This window comes from Grampus griseus (genome assembly GCF_964374135.1).
Source record: "Grampus griseus genome assembly, chromosome: 1".
Classification (NCBI taxonomy): domain Eukaryota; kingdom Metazoa; phylum Chordata; class Mammalia; order Artiodactyla; family Delphinidae; genus Grampus; species Grampus griseus.
Window position 1 is genome coordinate 32,160,600 of NC_139017.1, and position 24,610 is coordinate 32,185,209.

Below are 24,610 nucleotides of genomic sequence, written 5' to 3' on the forward strand. Positions count from 1 at the left end.
GTCCTTTTTTCTTAGACCAGACCAGGGTATCAGCCATCTGGAGAATCTGACAAAGAGAACAAAGTGCAGGAACGTCCCCCAAGTGCATCTTCCAGTAGCGACATGTCTCTGTCAGAACCTCCACAGCCTCTTGCAAGGTAAAAAGGGGAGAATGAAAGATGATTAAGGTTCTTTCTTTCCACGATATTAGTATAGTGGTCTATGCTCAGTGAATTTTATTGATTGACCTTCTTGTGAAGAAGAGGTTTATTTAGAAATTGGTTAATATCTTCTGATGAATATTTAAGCATGGTATACATCTATACTTACTGCATGCTCTATTGTTTTGTTCAACTCTTGCCTGTTCTTTAATATCTGGTGTAAATATCAGTTCTCCTGGGGATCACCTGCAGTTGGAAGCATTCTTGCCTTCTCTGATGTAAACACAGATAAATGTTTGTCAGATAAATGAATTACAGTGAAATTAATAGTTTTAAGTATCTGTGTTGAATATTTTTCAAAAGGCATTTCTGTATCCATAACTATTCAAAATTTCTTCATATGACTCTTATATCAACATATCTTACCTCTCAAAGACTATATTTGGATATGCATATGAACACACGGACAAGGACTAAAAAGGGATTTGATTTGAATTCAGATTGGTGAATGAGGGCTATTTTACCTTAAATTAAGAAAAAAAAATTTTTTTTGCTGTAAAGTGTACAGTAAAGTAAAAAGAAAAAAATAACAAAAAACCTATTTGTCCATGAAAGTTAAGATGATTTTCAGATTACATGGTTATAAGTTATACTTTGAAATAACCGTTTTGGGAATAAAAATCAAGTCACTTAACCAGTTTTGGGTTAATACATATGATCCTCTCGCCCCCTTGCTGCCCCCTTCACCTCCCAAGAGAATAATAATATTGATAAAAATAGCTAACATTTATTGTTTGTTACGTTTCAGTCTCTGATCTAAGTACTTTGCTTGTATCATTTTATGTAATCCTTGTAGTTCTTTGAGTTCTCTCAGTTAGTTTATGCTTAAAAGCACAGCATTTCTTTTCCTTGCCCTTCATGTTCCATCATTCTGCATTAGCTACCTGGAAAGCTCCAAATTACCTACCTGACCTTGAAGACCTTGAAGATCTAGCTCAAAAATCAATTTCCTTGGCTATCAGAGTTCATTGTTCCCTATCTATACCCTATTCAACTTTATATATCTTTATATTAGTACTTAACAACATCGTGTTTAGCTGTTTATTAGTCTCTCATCCCTGCTAGATCTTCTGAAACTGAAGAGTAAGGATTAGGTCATAACTGGATTAAATCTTTTCATTTTTGTGTACTGCTATTCCTTTACCATCAACATAGAGCCTGCCACAAAATTGTCATTCTAAATACTTGAATTTAAAGATCTTGGGTTTTTATTCAGCAGTACCTTTTTATTTATAACTTCCTTTGTATTTCTGTTTCTACCAGCTTAATTTGGGCACTAATAACCTCACACCTTGCATTTGTAATAGTCTATATTCTGTGATATAGAATCTATTCACTAGTCTTCCTTTATTCTGCTTTCATAGCAGTCATTCAATATACAAGACTGCTACCACATAACCTTCAACCAAACCTTGTATTACATGCCTTTCATTTCCCTCATCACCCTGGTTACCCTCCTCCAGATGATTTTTTTTGAACTTAATTGGTAGGACTTCATATTAATTCATACTAGTTTGGTCTAAGGTTGCAGCCTGTCTAAATAACTTTGAATCATAATTCAATAATTTGTTGGGTTAGCCATGCCTCCTAACTTTCTGTCATCTACAAATTTGATAAGCATGTCTTCATGTCATCATCCAAAAATAATGGACAAGACCAAGGACAAAACCTCATGTTATTTTTTCTAAGGATCTTCTTAATAATTAACACCAGTCTTTAACCTTTGTATAGTATTCCTTAGTATACAGGGAGGTTGTCTATAATCTGGAAATATAAGTGAATTATATAATGTCATCTAGGGCATCTTTATTCTGTTTCTAGCCTTTAAGGATGCCCTATCAATTTTTCTTAGAACTAGATTGTAATAATCTCATTTCTTTAGTATGTACAATGTTAAACATAACTGTTTGGTGTTTATTAAATATGTGTTGGTTAGAGTAATATCATGCCTACAATCTTAAGCATTTCTCTTTTATGTAACATTATTTTTAAAGAGAAAGGTAGAGCCAATATTGTAAAAAATTTTGTCCACGGAGTTTTAAGGGTTATAATGCCTTCTCCTCAATAGTTTAAAAAATGTGTCTTAGTTGAAGAAAGCTGTTTACAGAACAGTATGTATGATAAGATTTCATTTTCGTGAAAATGACATGAAACACAACATACATGTAGAAAAATGTTTAGAAAGATATAATTATTTTTTAAAAAATTATTTATTTATGGCTGCATTGGGTCTTCATTGCTGCGTGCAGGCTTTTCTCTAGTTGTGTCGAGCAGGGGCTGCTCTTCGTTGCAGTGCATGGACTTCTCATTGCAGTGGCTTCTCGTTGCAGAGCACGGGCTCTAGGCGCATGGGCTTCAGTAGTTGTGGCACTCAGGCTCAGTAGTTGTGGCACATGGGCTTAGTTGCTCTGCAGCATGTGGAATCGTCCTGGACCAGGGCTCAAACCCATGTCCCCTGCATTGGCAGGCAGACCTTAACCACTGTGCCACCAGGGAAGTCCTAGAAAGATATAATGAAATAGTGATAGTGCCTCTTTCTCATTGGTTAGCTATGAGTGATCTTTATCTTTTTTATCCTTTGTCTGTCTTTTTTTGTGTGTGTGTGTGCAGTGGCTATGCATTACTCTTATAATCAGAAAAAACAAAACTTAAAAAAAAGGTGGCTTAGTTATGAGGTCCTGTGTTAACTAACATATTGTAACTTTCATTTCCAGAAGGGATTTGATAGATCCTACATGGATGCAGCCTGACAGACTGAGTCCACGAGTCCACCATTCTCAACCACAGCCTCTTGTTGGAACAGCTGGAAATTTATTTTCCCATCTCTTGAGTCTAGAGCATGTAGGAATTTTGCATAAGGATTTTGAATCCATTTTACCAACTAGGAAGAATCATAATATGGCTTCAGGGCCATTATCTTTTACACCTCAACCATATCTGACCTCACCAGCTGCTCATCCAGATGCCTTGTTAAAACCTAGTGCTAGCCAATATAAGAGTAAACTGGATCGTATTGAAGCCTTGAAAGCAACAGCTGCTTCTTTGTCCAGCAGGATTGAAAGTGAAGCTAAGAAATTAGCTGGGGCTAACATTAACTATGGGTCAGTATGGAACACTGAGTATGATGTGCAGCGAACACCCCAAGAAGATGGACATTGGACCAAGGCTATAAGTCCACTTGTGAAAGAGGATGCAGAAGATGTTTTCTCTGCTCGAATTCAAAAGATGCTGGGAACCTGTGTGTCTCATGCAACTTTTGATGATGATCTTCCTGGTGTAGGCAACCTTAGTGAATTTAAAAAGCTTCCTGAGATGATAAGACCTCATAGTGCCGTATCAAGCTTCAGAATGAGATCCCCTGGTCCCAAACCAGAAGGGCTGCTGGCACAGTTGTGTAAGAGGCAGACTGACTTTTCTAGCTCTGATATGCAAGCTTGTTCTCAAGACAAAGCCAAAATGTCTCTTGGTTCCAGCACAGATTCAGTGAGTGAAGGGCCTCTTCTTAGTGAGGGTAGTCTCTCTGAAGAAGAGGGAGGTCAAGATGCACGGTCCCCTTTGAAGTTAGCAGAAATCTTAAAAGAAAAGGAATTTTGTGCTGGAGAAAGAAATGCTTATGAACCCATCAAAGAGTTTCAGAAGGAAGCTGAAAAATTTTTGCCACTCTTTGGGCCCATAGGTGGTACACAAAGCAAAGGACCATGGGAAGAATTGGCGAAGGGAAGTCCACATAGTGTCATTAATATTTTTACAAAATCATATAAATTATATGGAAAAGGTGAGAAAAATAAGTAACCTTTGTAATATTTGTATGTTATCTTAAGATAAATTATTTCACAATTCTGCACAAGATAATATTTAACTGTAAATTTTCATCATTCATTACAAGGATAGTAGAGATTTATTATTGTCCAAATTAATCTGAGTTATCTGCAAGCTTCAACTAGAGTATTCTAATTTAATCTTTAAAATTTTAGTTCTTAGCTGTTATTGTCATAAAACAATGGTTGGTGGTTATAGAAATTTTAGTCTAATTTAGAGAAATTCTTAGGTGATGTTCAGGATTGGTATGTATCAAGTGTATACTAGGTTTACTGTGACCAGAGTTATATATTTAGATAGAAAATAAGTATATTTCTTAAAACAGTGATTTGTGTGTGAATCACTGGAAATATAGTGGTCAAGGATTGAGAGGGGCAACTGCAGTAACATTTCTAATGTGGAAACAGATCTATTACTGTTTGTCAAAACTAATTTTAAAAACAGACTTTGAGAGTAGTGTAGCTATATATTTGGATCCTGAAACAATAACTTTTAAAGTTCCCTTCTTATCCCTGAAATCCTGCAACACAACTTTTCCTTTTCTGTGGTGGCCTCAATTCCTTCAAGTCCCTTTCTCTGTTCTTCTACTGTAGGTGGATTCTACACATCTTATGCTAGTATAACCTTAGAATTCCCAGGTTGGAGAGTGAGGCTGAGCCCTAAGTCAGCCATGGATACTGTGGTTTTTCATTTCCATCAACATATCTGACAAATGAATTGATTTCATCTGTTCAGCTTATGCTTAATTGGGTATCCCATTGCATTTTCCTAGAATTTATATTTAGCCACTTTGGTATGATCTTGTGCAGACCTATATGTGCTTTTGATCTCTTTTGTTTAACACTTATTTCTATAGGTGATAGTTTTGAGGTTCTTTGGATATTAAAGTTCTTTTGGTTATAGCAAAGTGCTTTTAAATCAACACCCTCCATTTTTTTTTCACAAGGAAGTTGGATTTGTCCTTAAATCCTTCTGTTAGATTTTCATTAAGATATTATACTGAAATGTTTAGAGTTGAAATGATCTGTTATCTGGGATTTGTTTCAAAGTAATATTTGGGGAGAGTTACAGATGGAGGGAATAGGAAGTTTAATTGAAACTAGATTGGTCATGTATTGATAATTGTTAAAGGTGGGTGATGGATGCACTGGTTTCATTATATGATTCTCTCTACTGTCATGTATGTTTGAAAATTTCCCTAATAAGAAGTTAAAAATGTATTGTTAGGTATAAAGATAACTTGAAAAGAAGCCCTAATGAAAGCAAACTAAAATGACCCTAAATCTGTGTTGTTAATCTCCAGGTTATGGAATGCGTTGCTTATAGTTTTTTAAATTTTTGTTTTAAAACACATTTTAATTATTACTTTTGACAGGATTTGAAGACAGGTTGGAAAGAGGAACATCAGCATCACGGTCTTTGAATGCCATCACAACCCCTCTAAGCAGCATTTCATATGAAGATGATTTTGTCTCCTCTGCAGGGAGTGGGACTTTGACAGAAAAAAAGTCAGCTCTTGAACCCAAGTAAGAAGAATATGTTGACAATATGGAGCAAAATCTGAAGAGTGAGAAAAATGTACAAATGAGAACTATGGTCTGAATATTTGTCAAATTTTCCTTGTTTAAAGATAGCATAGTGGTTATTAAGAGCGTGGGCTCTGGATCCAGACTGTGTGGGTTTAAATACTGGCTTTCCTAATTATTAGTTGTTTGTCTTTGGGCATATTGCTTAATTTCCCTGTGCCTCAGTTTTCTTCTCTGTTAAAGTGTTATGAATATTCAGTGAAATACAAAGTATGTAGAACAGGGCCTGGCACATAATAAGCAAAATACAGGTTGTTAAAGCAATCTGTGAATCCCCAGTAGAGGTTAGTATTGGGAAAACTATCCCATGGTATATTAATATGAGATGATTAAGAAATGGTTTTCTGTGATAGAATTGAAGATGACTAGATAGACCCTTGACTTCATGATCCTAAGTAATCAGTAAATTTTTTTATAATTGGGATAACATCTAAAATTTTGCAAATCTTTGAAAAATAGCAACATTATAACATTAATATTTATTGAGCACTTAATGTACAAGGCACTGAGAGGACTGAGTGGGCTTTACCTGTATTAACTCATTCTTACAATAGCCTGATATAAGTATTTTTGTTATTATTCCTACTTGAGAGAGGAAACTGAAGCACTAAGGTTGTTACTTGTACAGCGTCATATAGTAAGTGAATCAGATTTTGCCAGAGAGAATTTCCTCCCTAAATTTTGTTACCATACAAAATAATCTGTAATTACTCACATGCAGTGTAACTTTCTTCACAAATTACAAATTGTAATGCACATAAAATTATTGGATGATCTTTTAAAAATTAGTTATATCTAGCTGGATTAATGAAAATAAATATTATTAAGATTATAGCAGGAGAAGTATAATTTTAAATTTTGAACTTTAAAGAAAAAACTAATTTTTAAATCAAGACTTGCAAGGATTTAATTGTATTGACATTTAATATCACCAGTCAATATGATTTATTGCATTTTTTTCTCAGTTGAAGTAGAGCATATTAAATTATTGTTCCCTATAAGATTATCAGAAGGAAGTTAATAAATTATAAATTTGAATAGAAATTGAGGCCACATTTTTCAGTATCCAACATTATATTTTTTTCTCTTATGTGTCTGAATTACCCATTTTTATTGGTTTCACTTCAGTAAAAAACTGCCTGAGACTTTTCTCAGTAATAAATTGAGCCATAGGGAATAATCCAGGTTTCTGGTAGTAAGAAACCAAGAAAAATGGAAAGCGCGTTTGATTATAGTTATATTCTCCTTGTGACTAAATAGATTTTAAAATATCTATAGTTTGAGCTGTGATTTGAGACTTTTTATTTCTTGCTTTAACCACTATTACTTATTCTTTGACAGTATTGGTAGTAACAGTTTAGGCGTTCAGGAGGATCATTCTAGCAGAAAGTCTGCCTATGATCTTTCCTCTGTGGATGTTACCTCCCAGCACTCATCAGGGGCCCAGTCTGCTGCGTCATCTCGTTCATCTTCTTCTTCTAAAGGAAAGAAAGGAAAAAAGGAAAAGATAGAATGTAAGTGGAATTCTACATGGTAATTTTTTTCTCTTACCAGTGACTTTGTGATAGTGATCTAAAGTTATGATTTCATTTCATAAGTTAGATGAATTCTTTATGATAATGTAATTGGCTTTCATATTTATCATTACAACAATACCTTTTGATATATGACATTATAAATCTTACGCTTAGTACAAAAGGAATACATTAACAATGATAAAAAATTAAGGATTGTAGATAAATAATCATGCAAGAAACATAAATCCCTATTGATTCTTCTGCTCAGAGGTAACTACTATTAATGTTTTTGATGCCTATTTTTCCAGTATATACATAAAATCAGGCACACTCCCACATACATTTTTATTTAAAAAACAGAAGTGAAATCATATTGTCTTGCAAGTCCTTTTTTTTTTTTTGCGGTACGCGGGCCTCTCACTGTCGTGGCCTCTCCTGCTGTGGAGCACAGGTTCCGGACGCGCAGGCTCAGTGGCCATGGCTCACGGGCCCAGCCACTCCACGGCATGTGGGATCTTCCCAGACCAGGGCATGAACCCGTGTCCCCTGCATCGGCAGGCGGACTCTCAACCACTGCGCCACCAGGGAAGCCCTGCAAGTGCTTTTTAAAAAACTTTATATCATGTACATTTCTGAGTGTTATTGAATAAATATAATACTCAAGTTTCCTTATCTATAAAATGAAGATGATAATAGATGCTTTATATGGTAATTTCGAAGCTTACATGTATAATGCGTACATCTCATTTGCTCTGTAAGCCTAGAGGTGAGAAGATAACAGTAATTAGGCAAAGGCTTCTTAAGCTCACCGGATGGTCCCTAGGGAATGATTTTGCCTCCAAAACTATTTTTTCTGATAGTAAAAAATTGCTCATTGAGTTAAAAAAAAAAAGGGGGGGGGAGGAGAAATCTGTAAATATAGAAAATATTTAAAAATTAAAAATCACCTGTATTCCCTCTACCTAGAGATAACCAATGTTAACATTTTTTTAGGTTTTATTTTAGTTTATTGTGGTAAAATATACATAATGTAAACTTCATCATTTTAACCATTTTCAAGTGTACAATACAGTGCTGTTAAGCACATTCACAGTGTTGTACAACCATCGTCATTACCTCATTCCAGAACTTTTTCATCATCCCATTGCTGAAACTCTGAACCCATTAAGCAGCAATTTCCCTTTCCTGCCTTCCCTGAGCCCCTGTTAACCACTGTTCTTTCTGTCTCTATGAAATTGACTACTCTAGGTGCTTCATATAAGTGGCATCATGCAATATTTGTCTTTGTGTGTCTGGCTTATTTCATTTCACATAATGTCTTCAAATTTCATCCATGTTGTAGCATGTGTCAGAATGTCCTTCCTGAATAATATTCCATTATATGTATATACCACGTTTCGTGTATTCTTTCTTCAGTTGATGGATATCTTGATTGTTTCAACCTTTCGGCTATTGGGAATAATGTGGACATGAACACTGGTGTGCAAATACTGTTTGAATCCCCACTTTCAGTTCTTTTGTGTATATACCCAGTTGTAGACTTGCTGGATCAAAAGGCATTTCTATATTTATTTTTTTGAGGAACTGCCATACAGTTTTCCATAGCAGCTACAACCTTTTACATTCTCACCAGTAGTGCACAAGGGTTCCAGTTGCTCCACATACATACTAAAATGACCCTTGTTGTTTTCTGGGTTTTTGTTTTTTTTGAAGAACAGACATTCTAATGGATGTGAAATGTTAACATTTTTAGTAAGAATCCTTCTAGACAATCAGTAGGCATATGTAAATAGAAAACGTTACATGTACAAGATCACATTTTATGCGATTCTTTTTTATGTTAGTGGGTTACAGATGCCTTTCTGTGTTAGTAAATATGGATAACCCTTTGTAGTGACTACCTAGTGTTCTGTTATTTGAATATATTGTAATTTATTTAGCCAATTCCCCATTGCTAGACATTTAGGTTCTTTTTTTTTTTTTTCCTATTATAAACACTGCTGCATTGAATATCCTTACAAATGCATCTTTATGCATTTGATCTGGTTCTTTCCTTTAAGAGAAAATCCTAGAAGGGAGATAATGGGACACTGAGTATGCTGTGGTTAAAATTTGGATACATTTTGCCAAATAGCTCTTCAGAAAAGCTAGTGCCACTTTATATTTCCAATGTGAGAGTGCTAGGAATAGATTCTTTTTAAAATCATTTACCTAGTATAATTCTCTTGCAGATTGGAAGTGTTCTGAAAGTCTTTGGCAGGAACATTAGACATCATTTTATCAACACTTCCCAAAGCCTGTCTTTTCTTGTGAAATACTGATTCAGTGCAATAGGCTGTTTCATAAGTATTCTGAGGATAAAAGAGCTCCATGGTTCCATAAACTTGGGAAAAGCCTTTAGAGTGAAACAGGTTTCTTTCTTGCAGGGTTCATCAACACTTTTATTTTTTTTTCTTTTAATTTTTTACAGCTGTATTAAGGGATAATTGACAAATAAAATTGTAAGGTAATTAAAGTGTACATCGTGATGATTTGATATACATATATATTGTGAAAGAATTCCTTCCATCTAGTCCATTAACTAACACATCCATCACTATATATATATATTGGTGAGAACATTTAAGTTCTACTCTCCTAGCAAATTTCAATTATATGATACGGTGTTATCAACTACAGTAACCATGTTATACATTAGATCCTTGGACCTTATTTATCTTACAGCTGAAAGTTGGTAATCTTTTACCAATATCTTCCTATTTCCTCTACCCCTGACAACTACTTTTCTACTCTGTCCTTTTACGAGTTTGGATTTTTTAGATTCCACATATAGGTGATATTATACAGTATTTGTCTTCCTCTGTCTGACTTATTTCACTTAGCACAGTGCCCTCAAGGTCCATCCATGTTGTCACAAATGGCAGGATGTCCTTCTTTCTCATGGTCGAATAATATTCCATTGTATATGTACCACCTCTTTATCCCTTCATCCACTGATGGACGGTTGTTTCCATATTTTGGTTGTTGTGAATAATGCTGCAATGAACATCAGAGTGCATATATATTTTCGAATTAGTGTTTTCATATTCTTTGGATAAAATCCCAGAAGTGGAATTGCTGGATCATATGGTAGTACTACTTTAGTTTTTTGAAGAACCTCCATACTGTTTTCCCTTTAGAAAACTGTCTATTCAGTTCCTTTGCCCATGTTTTAACTGGATTGTTTGCTATTGAGTTGTGTGAATTCTTTATGTATTTTGGATATTAAGCCCTTATCAGGTATATGATTTGTAAGTATTTTGCCATAGGTTGTCTTTTTATTTTGTTGATGAAGACAAAATGTGGAAGTTTTTTAGTTTGATGTAGTCTCACATATTTATTTTTGCTTTTGGTGCTTGTGCTTTTGGTGTTCATCAACACTTTTAATGTGCTAATATGGATTATTTATTTTAGGATGAGGATGAGGCTATAGTATGAAGTATTTTTCAAATTTATTTGACCACAGAATCAGTTCTTCTGTCAGCATGTTACATTAGAATTGAGCAGAATATGTTTTGGGAAATGCTGATCTTGCTCAAAAATGCCGATCTTTGTTATGTTAGTGTCTCACCTAAGGTTACTAACTAGTTACTGGCGAAGCCTAGATTCTGGCTTCTAACTCCTGAATCAAGTGTACCTTCTACTGCAATATATTGTACAAGTTAAGATATCATGATATATTAAATATATGAGTATAAACAATATGATTCAGTATAGGTTTTAAAAATTATAATCTAAAACTTGGTTAGATGAAATACAGGTACTGTTTTTGGCTTTCAGTTTCCCTGATCCCTCTCACAATGCCTTAAAAAAAAAACATATATTTTACTTCCCACAGCATCAACTTAAACTTAGTACTTTATCCCAGAGTTCTGAGATGTGTAAATTTTGTTGTATATGCTCCATCTGGTGGTGGAAAAGATTGTCTGCATGCTCACTCAGCTCCTTCCCAATGTAGTTGAAAATAGTTGATAGATTAAAGTGGTAATCATAAGAAAAAATTATTTATCTTAATTTAACTTTAAAACATATACTTTCCTTTGGCAGTCTTTTAAACTGTGGGCAAACGTTTTCTTTGCATATAGGTCCCTTGTTTGGAGTTTAGGTCTTTCTTGCTTAGACCATTATATTGTCTACAATTTCTAGTTTTTTGAAATCCAGAACAATTTTTCAGTTGTATATTTATGTTTGAAAAAATATATTAAATGAATGAAGTGTTTTTATTATAAGAGTGCGTCTGTATTATGGAAAATTTAGAGATAAACAGTATTAACAGCTTGCTTCTAGCCTAGGGATCATGAATAGATTTTAGATTATAGAATCCTTTCTCACTGATTAATAATCGTCTAGATTATTTGTGTGTTTTTCTCCCCATTATGATAATGCAGTCAGCATATTTAATTCATTGTATATATCTTTACATAGCTTCCTAGGATGAATGACTATGAGTCAGGTGGAATTTCTGAGTCAAGGGCTTGGCTGGAAAATGATTTGTATATATTTTTTGAGTTGTCCTCAAGAAGGATATATGAGTTTGCACTCCCATGAAAATGGTTTATGAATATTATTTCCTGTGTGTACTGAATGACACTCAAGGTTTCATTACTTTAAAAATATTTGCTAATCTAATAATGAAAAATGGCATCTCATTGAAGTGATTTGCATTTCTTTGATTGATAGTTGGCTTTGATATTTCTCATATGGTAAGACTGTTCTCCTTTTTCCTTTTTTAAACCAAATTTTAATGAAAAATTGTTACCTTATTACTATCACTACAGCATAATATAGCATAATTTTTAAATTAACCTATTTTTTTATTGGTAAAAATAGCTAACATAAAATTTGCCATTTTAACCATTTTTAAGCATACCATTCAGTGGCATTAAATTTATTCACACTGTTTGCAACGAAGTTTCACTACCATAGGTCTCCAGAACGTCTTCATCCTCCTGTACTGAAACTCTGTACCTATTAAACAGTGACTCCCTGTTCCTCCCTCTCCAGCCCCTGGCAGCCACCGTTCTACTTTCTGTCTCTATGAATTTGACTAGGAAATTTAACCATTGTTAGGTGTCCAGTTCAGTGGCATTAAGTACATTCACACTTTTGTGCAACTATCACCATTTTATCCATCTCCACAACTGTTTTGTTATCCCAGACTGAAACTCTATACCCACTAAATAATAACTCTCATTTTCCCCTGCCTTTAGCACCTGGTAACAGCTGTTCTACTTTGTGCATCTCTATGAATTTGCCTACTCTAGGACCTCATATAGGTGTATAATCATACAGTATTCGTTCTTTTGTGACTGGATGGCTTATTTTACTTAGCATAATGTTGTCAAAGTTCATCCATGTTGTAGCATGTGTCAAAATGTCCTTCCTGGGCTTCCCTGGTGGTGCAGTGGTTGAGAGTCTGCCTGCCGCTGAAGGGGACACGGGTTTGTGCCCCAGTCTGGGAAGATCCCACATGCCGTGGAGTGGCTAGGCCCGTGAGCCATGGCCGCTGAGCCTGCGCATCTGGAGCCTGTGCTCCTCAACGGGAGAGGCCACAACAATGAGAGGCGCACGTACTGCAAAAAAAAAAAAGAAAAAAGTCCTTCCTTTTTAAGGCTGACTAATGTTTCATTGTATGTATATACCATGTTTTGTTATTGCAGTCATTGTTGAAGGACACTTGAGTTACTTCTGTCTTTTGGCTATTGTGATTATGCTGCTGTGAACATGGGTGTGCAGCATAATTGTTTTTTTCTTTACTTTTCCATTTTCTTTTGATCTTTAACCATATATCTGCATTAAAATTTTTTTTTAACTGTCATTAAAATGTGCACATGATTCTTTTTTCTGCTTTTTTTTTTAACCTAGCAAATATTTTTCTGTGCTGCTATTGAAACATATCATCAAGATGAACAATGCCCTAGACTTAGAGTCATGAGGCCTGGATTTATGTCCCATTTCTGCTATCGACTGTGTATCCTTAAGTTATTTAGCCTCATAGATCTCTAGTTAACCTCATCAGCAAATTAATTATATGGTACCCACTTCATAAGGTGTTTAAGAGCAATAAGGTAATATATATGCAGTGCATTTTAAATTACAGAGTGCTATTTAAATATTCAAGTTACTATTATCTATGTAATATAGACAATTCTATTGTTGGAAATGTAGGTTGAAATTTTTTTTTAATTAACTTATTTTTGGCTGTGTTGGGTCTTCATTGCTGCGCACGGGCTTTCTCTAGTTGCGGTGAGCGGGGGCTACTCTTCGTTGCAGTGCTCGGGCTTCTCATTGCGGTGGCTTGTCTTTGTTGCAGAACATGGGCTCTAGGCACGTGGGCTCAGTAGATGTGGCTCTCAGGCTCTAGAGCGCAGGCTCAGTAGTTGTGGTGCATAGTTGTTCCATGGCATGTGGGATCTTCACAGACCAGGGCTCGAACCCATGTCTCCTGCATTGGCAGGCGGATTCTTAACCACTGCGCCACCAGGGAAGTCCCGAAATTTTTTTAATTTTAAAGTTATGCATTGAATGTCACGCACAATTTGTGTTTTGTTTGTTTCAATAATCTCCTTAAGATACCCCTGTAAGTAAGATTATTCTTAGAGAATATGAACAGTTTTATGAATCTGGCTACTTAGTTCTTGCCATAGAGTTTTTTGAAAGGATTATGGTAGTTCAGTTGGCAGTTGATACCATTTTTCGCTTACCTCTGGGTTTTATCCTTAAAAAATTTCCTTTTGGTTACTTTTTTATAGGGATAGAATAGTACTTCATTCTTGTTTAATATGTTTGTCTTTCTTTTTAAACGTTTGATCTAAGAACAATTTATTTTTTAATAGCAAGTGGGAGATATTAATGGAAGAAATTTCACTTTGCTTAAATGGAAGCAAAGAATGAAGAACTGCTTTATCTTACATATGAAAAACAAAATTTTTTAAAGTCCATTTTAAGATAGTCTGTACTTTTTGTTATTTGTACTTTTTGTTATTTTATTGAAATCTAGATATCAATTATCTCTCAGTAGCTTCTAATATTGGGAATCAGTTTTATAAGAAATTTACTTTACAGGGCTAGATTCACTCACTGGAAATATTCAGAACTCACTTCTTGATGAAGAAAAAGTACACTCTAGTTCAGAACGTGGCTCTCATCAAGGAAAGAAATCTGGGACCAGTAGCAAACTTTCTGTTAAAGATTATGAGCAGACTCTTGACACTGATAGCACTTTGGAGGATCTTTCTGGGCATTCTTTGAGGTAAAATAATGCATATTTTATACTGTAATTCATATTTAATTAAAGTTACAATATCATTGATGTTCAGAGAATTCACTTAATAAATTTATGTTTTTTTGTGGTTTTGTTCATAGCTCTAGTCGTTATCTATATTTTAGAATATAGTCATCTCTCACCTAAACAATTACAACCACTCCCACAGGAATTCTCTGCCTCTAGCACAACCTACCTTTCTATTCTAAATGCCATTGCCACAGTTGTTTTCTTGACTCAATCCTTTGACCAAGCAACTACTCTCCTTAGGGTACTCTGGGAGCTCACAGTTACCCCAGAGATCAACATTAAGAGCTTAACTTTATTTGAAGTGTTATCACTAGGCTACCAAAGACTATCTTATTTCCTTTGTTTATACAGTTTTCTTCTCAACTGTATTCTTCCACTCTTTAAACACAACCACTTAGTGTTCTTTTGGTATCATTGTTTATTTGTACCTCTGAACTTTTCTCTTCTGCTCCACTTATTAGATGACTCAAGCAGATTTTGAAGTCTCACTCTTACATTGATTATGGAACTTGTACACTCTGTTTTTTTACTTCTTTTTAATATCATAATATATTATGCACTTAGCCTATTGCTTACACATAACTATTGCTTTATGTACAGTTCCTACTCTGTCTCCATGACTTTTTATCTGCTGCACTGGTTTTGTCCTTCTGGAAATTTAAGCTCTGAGAAGACATGAATATTTCTTTTTTATTTTAAAACTATGTGCTTTTTCTAGTACAGTGTCACATACAGATAATCATTTTTAATGCTTTCATGTTGCAGATAATGCTGTATCGTTAATACCATCGTTGCTATGTTTAAAGTTGAATTTTAATTTCTTTGTCAATGATTTTGGAATTCAGAAAACTTTACCTTTCCTTAAGAGATACTCTGATGATTTAATTGGCAAAATCTACCAAGTTAAACATTTCTGAAACAGAATCCATAGCCAAATAAGTTGATAAATGCCCCATACTGTAGTCTAGACCCCCACTTTTCCACCTGTGGAGATTCACAGTGGATAAAACAATTTGAGGTTTTGATACAAAGGAGTCCAGATTTTTAAAAAATTATTTAGCCTATTTTTTTCTTAACTTACATGGCTGTAGACACTGTCTACACACTCTTTCCCTTTGTTTCCTTTTTATTTTTTGGAAAACTTAACTAACATCATTGGAAACGCTAATCTGGGGAAGTCTCTGCAGAACAAATATAAATTCATCTTGTAAAACCATAAGGTGAGATTCAGACAGAGTAGTTTGTTTTGATGTTGTGTTGGAATTCTTTCATGGAGATCTATTAGGAGACAGAAGTAATGATAATTCTTTTTATGTTCCATAAATGAAATTGTCAGACTGTTAAAAATGTATTTCTCTAAACCGTCAGTAGAAAATTAAAGGTCACTGGAAACAAGTGAGTGCCTCTCAAGACTACTTTTATTCAAATATTTAAATGCTGGTATAAGAGAAATGTTTACCTTTGAAAACCATCTCATAGTTTTATTAAAGCTAAAAGTAAGCTTGCTTTAGTATGTTGAAATATGCTAACTGCTAACATGCTTTATAGGGTATTTGAGTAATTTAGTCAGTAAATAAATGGTTAGTGCAAGGCAGCATGCTTCTTGTTATGAGAAACAATACTTTTAATGAGCATAATTTCTCAAAGAGGGGCTAGACATGTGCCTTGTGTCCTTGAGTTGTTTTCATCAAATTGGTATGACAGGTTACTTCTTAGAAAGTTCAGGAAAGAGCTATAGCATTAAAAAGTGGACAGAAACAAATGGACATATATAAAGTATTTAGAGATGGTTAGTATGAAAAATTTTTGCTGTGACTTTTTGGTTAAGAGGAATAACGAATAATTTTTGTCATTTAAACATTTTTAACACAAAATGGTATTTTATTCTCTTTCAGAGATATATTTTAAGATGTTTTTTATAAAATAGGCTTGACCTTGCCTTTTTGTATGGTTGTAATTTTATAATTGCTATATAAACTCCAAGTATTCTAGAGGATTTTGCCTGATACTACAATAAGTGATTCATGATAAATGTACATTGTAGAGGAAAGAGTTAAGTGCCAATTTAATCAAGAGACTCCTTTTCCATATTATTTTGGGCAGGGTTTGTCCCTAGCTTGTTCCCCACTGTAAATCTAGCAGTAAGAGGAGTATTCATAGTCATTCACTCAGCATAGCGACTCGGTTAAATGAATAAATGCCTGAATCACAGCTTTTTAAAGCTAATGTTAATAAAGTTATGCATGTTGTTCTTATTAATTGTTTAGATGGTTCTTGAAGTAGTTTTCCTTTCTATAATGTCTTTATGAAACAAAACTTCTAGTGTCTCATCAGACAAGGGAAGATCACAGAAAACTCCAACTTCTCCCCTATCTCCAAGTTCCCAGAAATTGTTGCAGTTTGACCTTCCAGGAACTTCATTAGAAAGATCTAAATCCTCAATAGTAGTGACTCCAACTATAACAGGATTTAAGCCTAATGCAACTTTTGCTGATACGAACCTGGCTGCCAGCAGAACGACAGAGATGGCTTCAACACCAGGCAAGTAGATCCATGCAGCTGTAAATTAAAAAATAAGGTATTAATTTTTTTCTGAAAATTTCTTTTCTTTCAATTAAACCATAGAGAAATGTTGTTTCAAGTGAATGCAATTACTTTTTGAAAACAAAAATTGTGCCCGAAAATAAATATTGAAAAGCGTGAGAGATTCAATAGTGGTGACTTTTCCCATTTTGCCAGCATTATTCAAAAGACACTTGAAAAATGTATCCCATATATGTACTCCTAAGTGTTCACAGGTATATATGTATTATGTACACATGCATGTATGTGTGCTCATCCACACACAAAAGAAGTAACTATTAAGAAACATTGTACTAATAAGTCACTCTCTTTCCTAAAGAGGAAAGCAGACTTGTTTTTGGACCTTAAAATGAGAAATGAATTTTAGAAATCTGAGATGTAATTTCATGTGAACTTTGATATTTGACAATTATATGCCTTCCAGGTTCTAAGCGCTTTTCTCCTGCTGGCCTCCAGCATCGTATGGCAGCAGAACTCAGTTACTTGAGTGCCATTGAGGAGTCAGTGCGCCAACTATCAGATGTAGAAAGAGTTAGAGGCATTTCACTTGCTCAGCAGGAGAGTGTGTCTCTGGCTCAGATCATAAAGGTATTTGTGGAGTTTTCTGCATTTTTTTCTCTTTTCTTTGCTATTCCAAATACTTTTAATGATGAGTTAAAAAAACAACAACTTTAACTTGCCAAGTAGAAAAAAATAGTCTGTCATACAGTACCTATAAATAACCCTGAGAAAAACTACCATATGCTAAAAAGATAATTAAACATGCAGTATTTGGCAGCAGAACAATAATACAATCATTCTCTTTCAAATACTTCATTTTCCACATTCTCTACATTTTTCATGACTGTGAAAATCAGCTTATCAAACATTTTCAATATTTTCTCTTTTTTGTGACAGGTCAGAAATGGTTGAGTTTTTGTTTCTTTGTTTTGTTTTTTAATACTTTATTTGTACTAAAAAGAAAAGTTTCTGAGATCTAAGTATTTGGTAATGCCAGGATAATAGGACTTTCCCTTAGCTAACAAAAATCCAGTGTTCCTTGGTGGGAATGCTATTGGTATATATATTTTTAAACTGAAGTAGTATTTAAATATAATAAAATACACAGAATTTAAGTGTATAATTTGATGAATTTTGAACATGTAACAACCATCCTAATCAAAATATAGAACACTTCAGTCACCCAGAAGTTTTACCCAGGCCCCTTTTCAGTTAATCTCCCCTCCTAGAGGCAATTAGTATTCTGATTCATATCACCATAGTTTATTTTTGCCAGTTCTAGAACTTCATAAAATGGAAGTATACTTTGTACTCTGTTGTGTTTAGCTTATTTTATGCAATATAACGTTTTTAAGATTAATCCATGTTATTGCATCCATGGTGTTGCTTTTGGTTTTTTTGCTGAGTAACATTCCATTGATGAATATATCACAGTTCATTTATCCATTCTCCTGTTGATGTACATTTGTATTATTTCCAGTTTTTGGCTACCATAAGTATTCCTGCTCTGAACACTTTTTTGCAATGCCCTGTATACAACACGTATTTTTATTTTTCTTGCCTAAATAGCTAGGAGTGTAATTGCTTGGGTTAAGTGTATGTTTAACTTTATAAGAAACTGCCATTCTGTTTTCCAAAATAGTTGTAACATCTTATACTCTGACAGCAATATATGAGAGTTCTAGTTGTATTATATCTTTGCTATCATTGTGTATTGTAGTGAGAGTGAAGTAGTATCTCACTGTGGTTTTAATTTGCATTTCTTTTATGATTGATGAGATTGATCTTTTAGTATATTTATTGATCAAACTTATGTCTTCTTTTGTGAATATCTGTTCAAATCTTTTGCCTATTTCATGATTGGGATGTCTTACTTATTGAGTTGTAGGAGTTCTTTATATATTCTAGAAACAAGTCTTTTTCAGATATATCTCAAATATTGCTTTTCATCCTTGATTTGCCTTTTCATTTTTTTAAACTATGTCTTTTGAAGAGCAGAAGATTTTAATTTTGATGAAATCTAGTTTTTAATCTTTTTCTTTTATGGGTAGTGCTTTTTGTATTCTAAGAAAACTTTGCCTGCCCTAAGATATTAAGGTACTCTAACAAAGATATTCTTTTATTTTTTCCCCAAAGCTTTATAGTTTTGGCTTTTATATTTAAGTGTGTGAACCATTTCAAGTTAATTACAGGTTGTGAGGAAGGGGTCAAAGTTAAATTCTTTCCTCCCATATGGATGTTTGGTTGTTCTAGCACCGTTTTCTTCAATTACCTTGGTACCTTTATCAACATTTAAGTAATCATTTATGTGTTGGTCTGTTTCTGCACTCTGTTCTTTTCCATTGACTTATTTGTCTAGTACCATACTGTTTTTCTAGTACCTTACTATTTTACTATAGCTTTATTAGTACCATACTATTTTTGTTTCTTTTTTTTTCAATTAAAAAAATTTTTTATTGGAATATAGCTGATTTACAATATTGTGTTAGTTTCAGGTGTACAGCAAAGTGAATCAGTTATACATATGCATATATCCACTCTTTTTTAGTTTTTTTTTCCCATTTAGGCCATTACAAAGTATTGAGTAGAGTCCCCTGTGCTATATAGTAGGTCCTTATAGTAGGTCCTCTATTTTATATATAGTAGTGTGTATATGTCAATCCCAATCTCCCAATTTATCCCTCCCCCATAGTGAGTCTTGAAATCAGGCTGTAATTACTCCAACTTTGTTCTTCTCAAGATAGTTTTGGCTATTCTACGTTTTTGCATTTCTGCATAACTTTTAGAATCAGTTTGTCAGTTTCTACAAAAAATTTTAAAAGCCTGGTGGCATTTTGATTTGAATGACGTTGAATCTATAGATCAGTATGAGGAGAATTCACATATTAACAATATTGCATCTTCTAGTTCATGAACATAGTATCTTTTTCTGTTTGTTCAGATTTTTAAATATTTCTCTCAGCAGTGTAATTTTCAGTGTAGCGGTCTTACACATTTTAAAAATTATTCTTAAATATTTTATGTCTTTTGATAATAAATGATTTTTTTTTCAATTTCATTTTCTAGTTGTTCCTCTTAAAATACCAATAGATAGTTCGTTTGTATGGAACTGTTCAACCTTCCTACATTCCTCCCAATAAATAACAATAGTGCTGTCCATTCATTGTGACAGTAAAAGCTCTCCAGACATTTCCAAATGCTCACTGGTGGACAGTGGAGAGGGGCTGATACCAACTTTATTTAAAAAAATCACTGGATTGAGGAAATGGCCCTATTGCAGTTGTCATCCTTTCCTTGAGATCTGAAAAACCGCTGACGTTATCTACCATTTTAGGGATACATTATATCTCTGGGTTTCCAAATACGGACAGGGTATTGTATGACTTTATATACAGCCTTACCACCTTTAGAGAACCTATATTATTTAGCACTATACCAGAAGAAATGAAAATATATAAATTTATAGATAACATCGTATGGAATAATTGTAAGAAAGAGTCCTGTTGAGAAGGAGACGGTTTGGAGGGCAACATTTTTATGAAGCTGCTCCTTCAAAGTCAAAATAAAGGAATCATAAAATTGTGAGGGGTGGGCTTCCCTGGTGGCGCAGTGGTTGGGAGTCCGCCTGCCGATGCAGGGGACGCGGGTTCGTGCCCCGGTCCGGGAGGATCCCACGTGCCGTGGAGCGGCTGGGTCCGTGACCCATGGCTGCTGGGCCTGTGCGTCCGGAGCCTGTGCTCCGCAGCGGGGGAGGCCACGGCAGTGAGAGGCCCGCGTACCACAAAAAAAAAAAAAAAAAAAAAATTGTGAGGGGTGAAGCATTATCTTTATTCTTATATTTAGGATGTTTTAATCTCCTCCAAAGAGTTAGGTACCATAGCTTTTCTTTTAAACCAGCTTTTTGATATGAGTTCTTAGTCGTGCATGTCTTGGAAATTTTTTATATTACTACATTATTTGATACACAGTAGGTGGTCACTAAATATTTAGATAAATGGTAAATGGTTGATGTCTCCGCTATTTCCTGTCTTTCCTTTAGGCTCTGATTAGTTGCTTCAAAAGATCTGTGTTAGGAAAACAGCATTCTATTTAATTTAGTTTCTGCACTGAAATAGATTAGTGTCTTAGAATTAATAGTTGATCATTTCTTTATTTTGAAGGCACAGCAGCAACGCCATGAAAGAGACTTGGCCCTTTTGAAATTGAAGGCTGAACAAGAGGCTCTGGAGTGTCAGAGGCAATTAGAAGAAACCCGAAGCAAAGCAGCTCAGGTAGCTTCTTTTGCAAATTTCTGTCCTTGAAATCACTTTAGTATTCTTTTAGTTATATAGGAATAAAAAGGAAAGATGTAAATAATAATGTTTTAGTACATTATACCATATGAGTTAATTTCATGTCATTTGATTCTTGTAGCAACCCTGTGAAATTAAGTAGTCAAGGCCTATCCCCAATTTAGAGAAATGGAAACTGAGGTATACAGTAGTTACTTGTCTACAGACACATCAACTTGTGAACAGTGGAGTTAAGACTTAAACTTCAGCAGTGATTTTAAGATTCCAGATTTTAAAATCTAAATTTTAAGACATGAAATCAAGATAGTAGTCAAAGGTTTTGGGTTTTCTTTTCCTCAAGGCATTTGATCCATGAAACAAATTTACAAGTTAAAACTAATGTGGGTGGGATGAGACTGAGACATAAAGTAAGTTCTCTTTTCACCCTCTTTTATTAACAGGTCCATGCGGAATCATTGCAGCAGGTGGTTAAATCACAACGGGATGTAACTGAAGTCCTGCAGGAAGCAACTTGTAAAATAGCTGCTCAGCAAACAGAGACTGCTCGCCTGACCACAGATGCAGCACGCCAAATCTGTGAGGTGAGAGCCACTGAGAACGCTTTTCCTTTTAGTTCTTTTTAGTCAGTCTGATTACCTTTGGTCTTAGCAGTCATGGGTTTCTAACATCTAGCGAATGCATACTTTTGATAAGTGACTTTCAATGAGGGCCATACCCTATAGAAATGAGGCATCATTTATTGTAGTGTGTTGTCCATGTGAACGATATAGGGGGCAGAAAAAAGACGCAGAAGAACTCTATATTTTGGCCCCTGAGTAAGCTTTTTAAAAAAATATTAATTTTATTGATGTGTAATTTACAAACAATAAAATATATCCATTTTAAGTATACAGTTTTATGAGTTTTGACAGATATAGGTATCTATATATATTTCTTTATTGTATCTATCTATTCCTCTGAACACCACCATAATCAAGAAATAAAACTTTTAAGAGTATTGGAAATATTCTTTCATGCCCTTTGCAGTCAGTCCCCAATCTTAGTCCCACGGAACCATGGGTCTGTTTTGTATGAAGATGTTTCATTGTTACCCAGAGTGATATTAGTGTCCTTTTTTTTTTATTATACCAAAGATAAAGCCAGAAATAGTTTTACTGCTTTCTCTATATAGAATATCATAATCTATAAAGTTACAGTTTATTTTAGCAGTTACTATTTAGGACTGTTTGTGAAATGATTCTCTTATTAAAAAGCCATGAACCTACTATATGATGGGTACCATGGGGTTGTGCAAATAAGTATAAAGTCTCTTTTCTCAAGAAAATTTTAGATTACAATTAACAGAGATTTCAAAAACACTTCAATTCGTCAAAGCAGTGATTGAATAAATACCAAATGAGTAATACATGGCAATAATGGCTAAGCATAGGGAAGATGTACTTCACATTGTTGGTCAGAAAAGACTTAGATAGGAAGTTCTAATTGAATTGATTCTTGAAGGAAGATTTAATTTTTGGTTTACTGTGGCTTATTTTGGATTTGAAGGTTTTCTGTCTAATAATTCATAGATTGTTATAGCTGGGTGAAACCTTAGAAATCATGTGGTCTAGCTCTATTTTTATAAGGAAGTTGTTGAAACTTAAAGAGTCTAAATGACCTGCCCACAGTATTTTACCTAATATGGCAGAATTTGCTTGCTCTCAATCCAGTGATCTTTCTAAGACACTCTGCTCACTCTCAGTTCTTCTGTGATGTTACCTTTTTATATCTACTTTGCCTTGTGTGTGTTCATATTTAGATGGCAGAGTTGACTCGAACTCATATCTCAGATGCCATCACTGCTTCAGGAGCTCCCCTAGCAACGCTATATGACCACCAGCGGCAGTATGCTCCAGACTTCGTGAAACAACTAAGGACAAGAGCTGAAACAGATAGGTTAATATCCAGTCATTCAGCAAATATGTCATGAGTATCGTGTCCCAGGCACTGTTGTGGGTACTGGAAATACAGTTATGGGCATACAGTCTCGTGGGGAAGAGAGACATTAATCAAATATCCTTTAAGTGAATGAACACTTACAAATTAAGCATTATGAAAGAAAGGAACATATGTCTTTGAGATATACAACAAAGGAGTTTGAATAGCAAGGAGGTCAGAGAAGGTTTTCCTGAGGAAGTAAAGCTTATGGTGAGATCTAGTGGATGAAAGGGAGTCAGTGATGTAAAGGAGGTAAGGAATAGGCAGGTCAATACATGCAAAGGTGGAGCAGAGGATGAAGGAAGACCAAAGTGACTGGGGGCAAAGGGCAAAGAGGAGAATGGTAGGAGATGATGCAGGGATCAGATTATGGTAGAACTTTTCAGATCTTATGGATTTTGGAGTTTATTTTAGGAGCAATGTAAAGTCATTGGAGAGTTTTTTAGGCAGGGCTGGGTGATGTCATGTTTATGTGTACTTTTTTAAAATAAATTTATTTTATTTATTTATTTTTGTTTGCGTTGGGTCTTCGTTGCTACACGCTGGCTTTTTTCTAGTTGCGGCGAGTGGGGGCTACTGTTGAGGTGCGTGGGCTTCTCATTGTGGTGGCTTCTCTTGTTGCGGAGCATGGGCTGTAGGAGCGCGGGCTTCAGTAGCTCTGGCACGTGGGCTCAGTAGTCATGACTCAGGGCTCTAGAGTGCGGGCTCAGTAGTTGTGGTGCACGGGCTTAGCTGCTCCGCAGCGTGTGGGATCTTCCCAGATCAGGGCTTGAACCCGTGTCCCCTGCACTGGCAGGCGGATTCCTAACCACTGCACCACCAGGGAAGTCCCATATGTGTATTTTTTTACATCACATTTTGACTGTCTCTAATTCATAGATTTTAATTCTCTATTCACATTCATTGATACTTGGGGTGATTTGTGTTTATTTCTCCTAATAAATAGAAGATATTCTTTAATGTGTTGTACACTTTTCTGTGAGCAAATGCCTTTCTTTCTCAAATACTTTGCAACAGTTATTTCATAATTTCTATTCATTCAAGATTTTATCTCATGTTAATATTAAGCAGTACTTAAAAATCTTTCTCTTGTTTGAGACTTTAAATGTTTTAATCAGTTTTTATTTTCTTTGTAGGAAAAGTCAATCTGGTCCACTCTCTCAGAGTAAAGAAGGGACCCTTGACTCCAAGCATCAGAAGTTTTCTCCTTCATATGATAGTTATTCTGAGTCTTCAAGACACAAGAATCGCGATAGAAGGTAAAAAGACTTTGATTTAATAAAGTCTGATAAATGGCTTAGAC

General features: G+C 34.8%; 1 protein-coding gene across 2 annotated transcripts in view; it reads left to right on the plus strand.

Annotated features, from left to right (window-relative positions):
• CEP350 (centrosomal protein 350) overlaps positions 1-24,610 on the plus strand; it is a gene marked incomplete at its 5' end in the record, with an annotated part of 126,095 nt that overhangs the window by 20,942 nt on the left and 80,543 nt on the right. The window contains 11 exons of one of the 2 annotated variants that reach the window (XM_082655305.1): positions 16-137; positions 2,915-3,975; positions 5,395-5,545; positions 6,956-7,119; positions 14,227-14,413; positions 16,779-16,996; positions 17,463-17,626; positions 21,199-21,309; positions 21,771-21,911; positions 23,129-23,265; positions 24,444-24,566. In XM_082655305.1, coding sequence (XP_082511431.1) covers positions 16-137; positions 2,915-3,975; positions 5,395-5,545; positions 6,956-7,119; positions 14,227-14,413; positions 16,779-16,996; positions 17,463-17,626; positions 21,199-21,309; positions 21,771-21,911; positions 23,129-23,265; positions 24,444-24,566 — 2,579 coding nt within the window. Of the gene's footprint in view, positions 1-15; positions 138-2,914; positions 3,976-5,394; positions 5,546-6,946; positions 7,120-14,226; positions 14,414-16,778; positions 16,997-17,462; positions 17,627-21,198; positions 21,310-21,770; positions 21,912-23,128; positions 23,266-24,443; positions 24,567-24,610 lie in introns of both variants that reach the window. The other variant, XM_082655306.1, reaches the window with a different exon arrangement.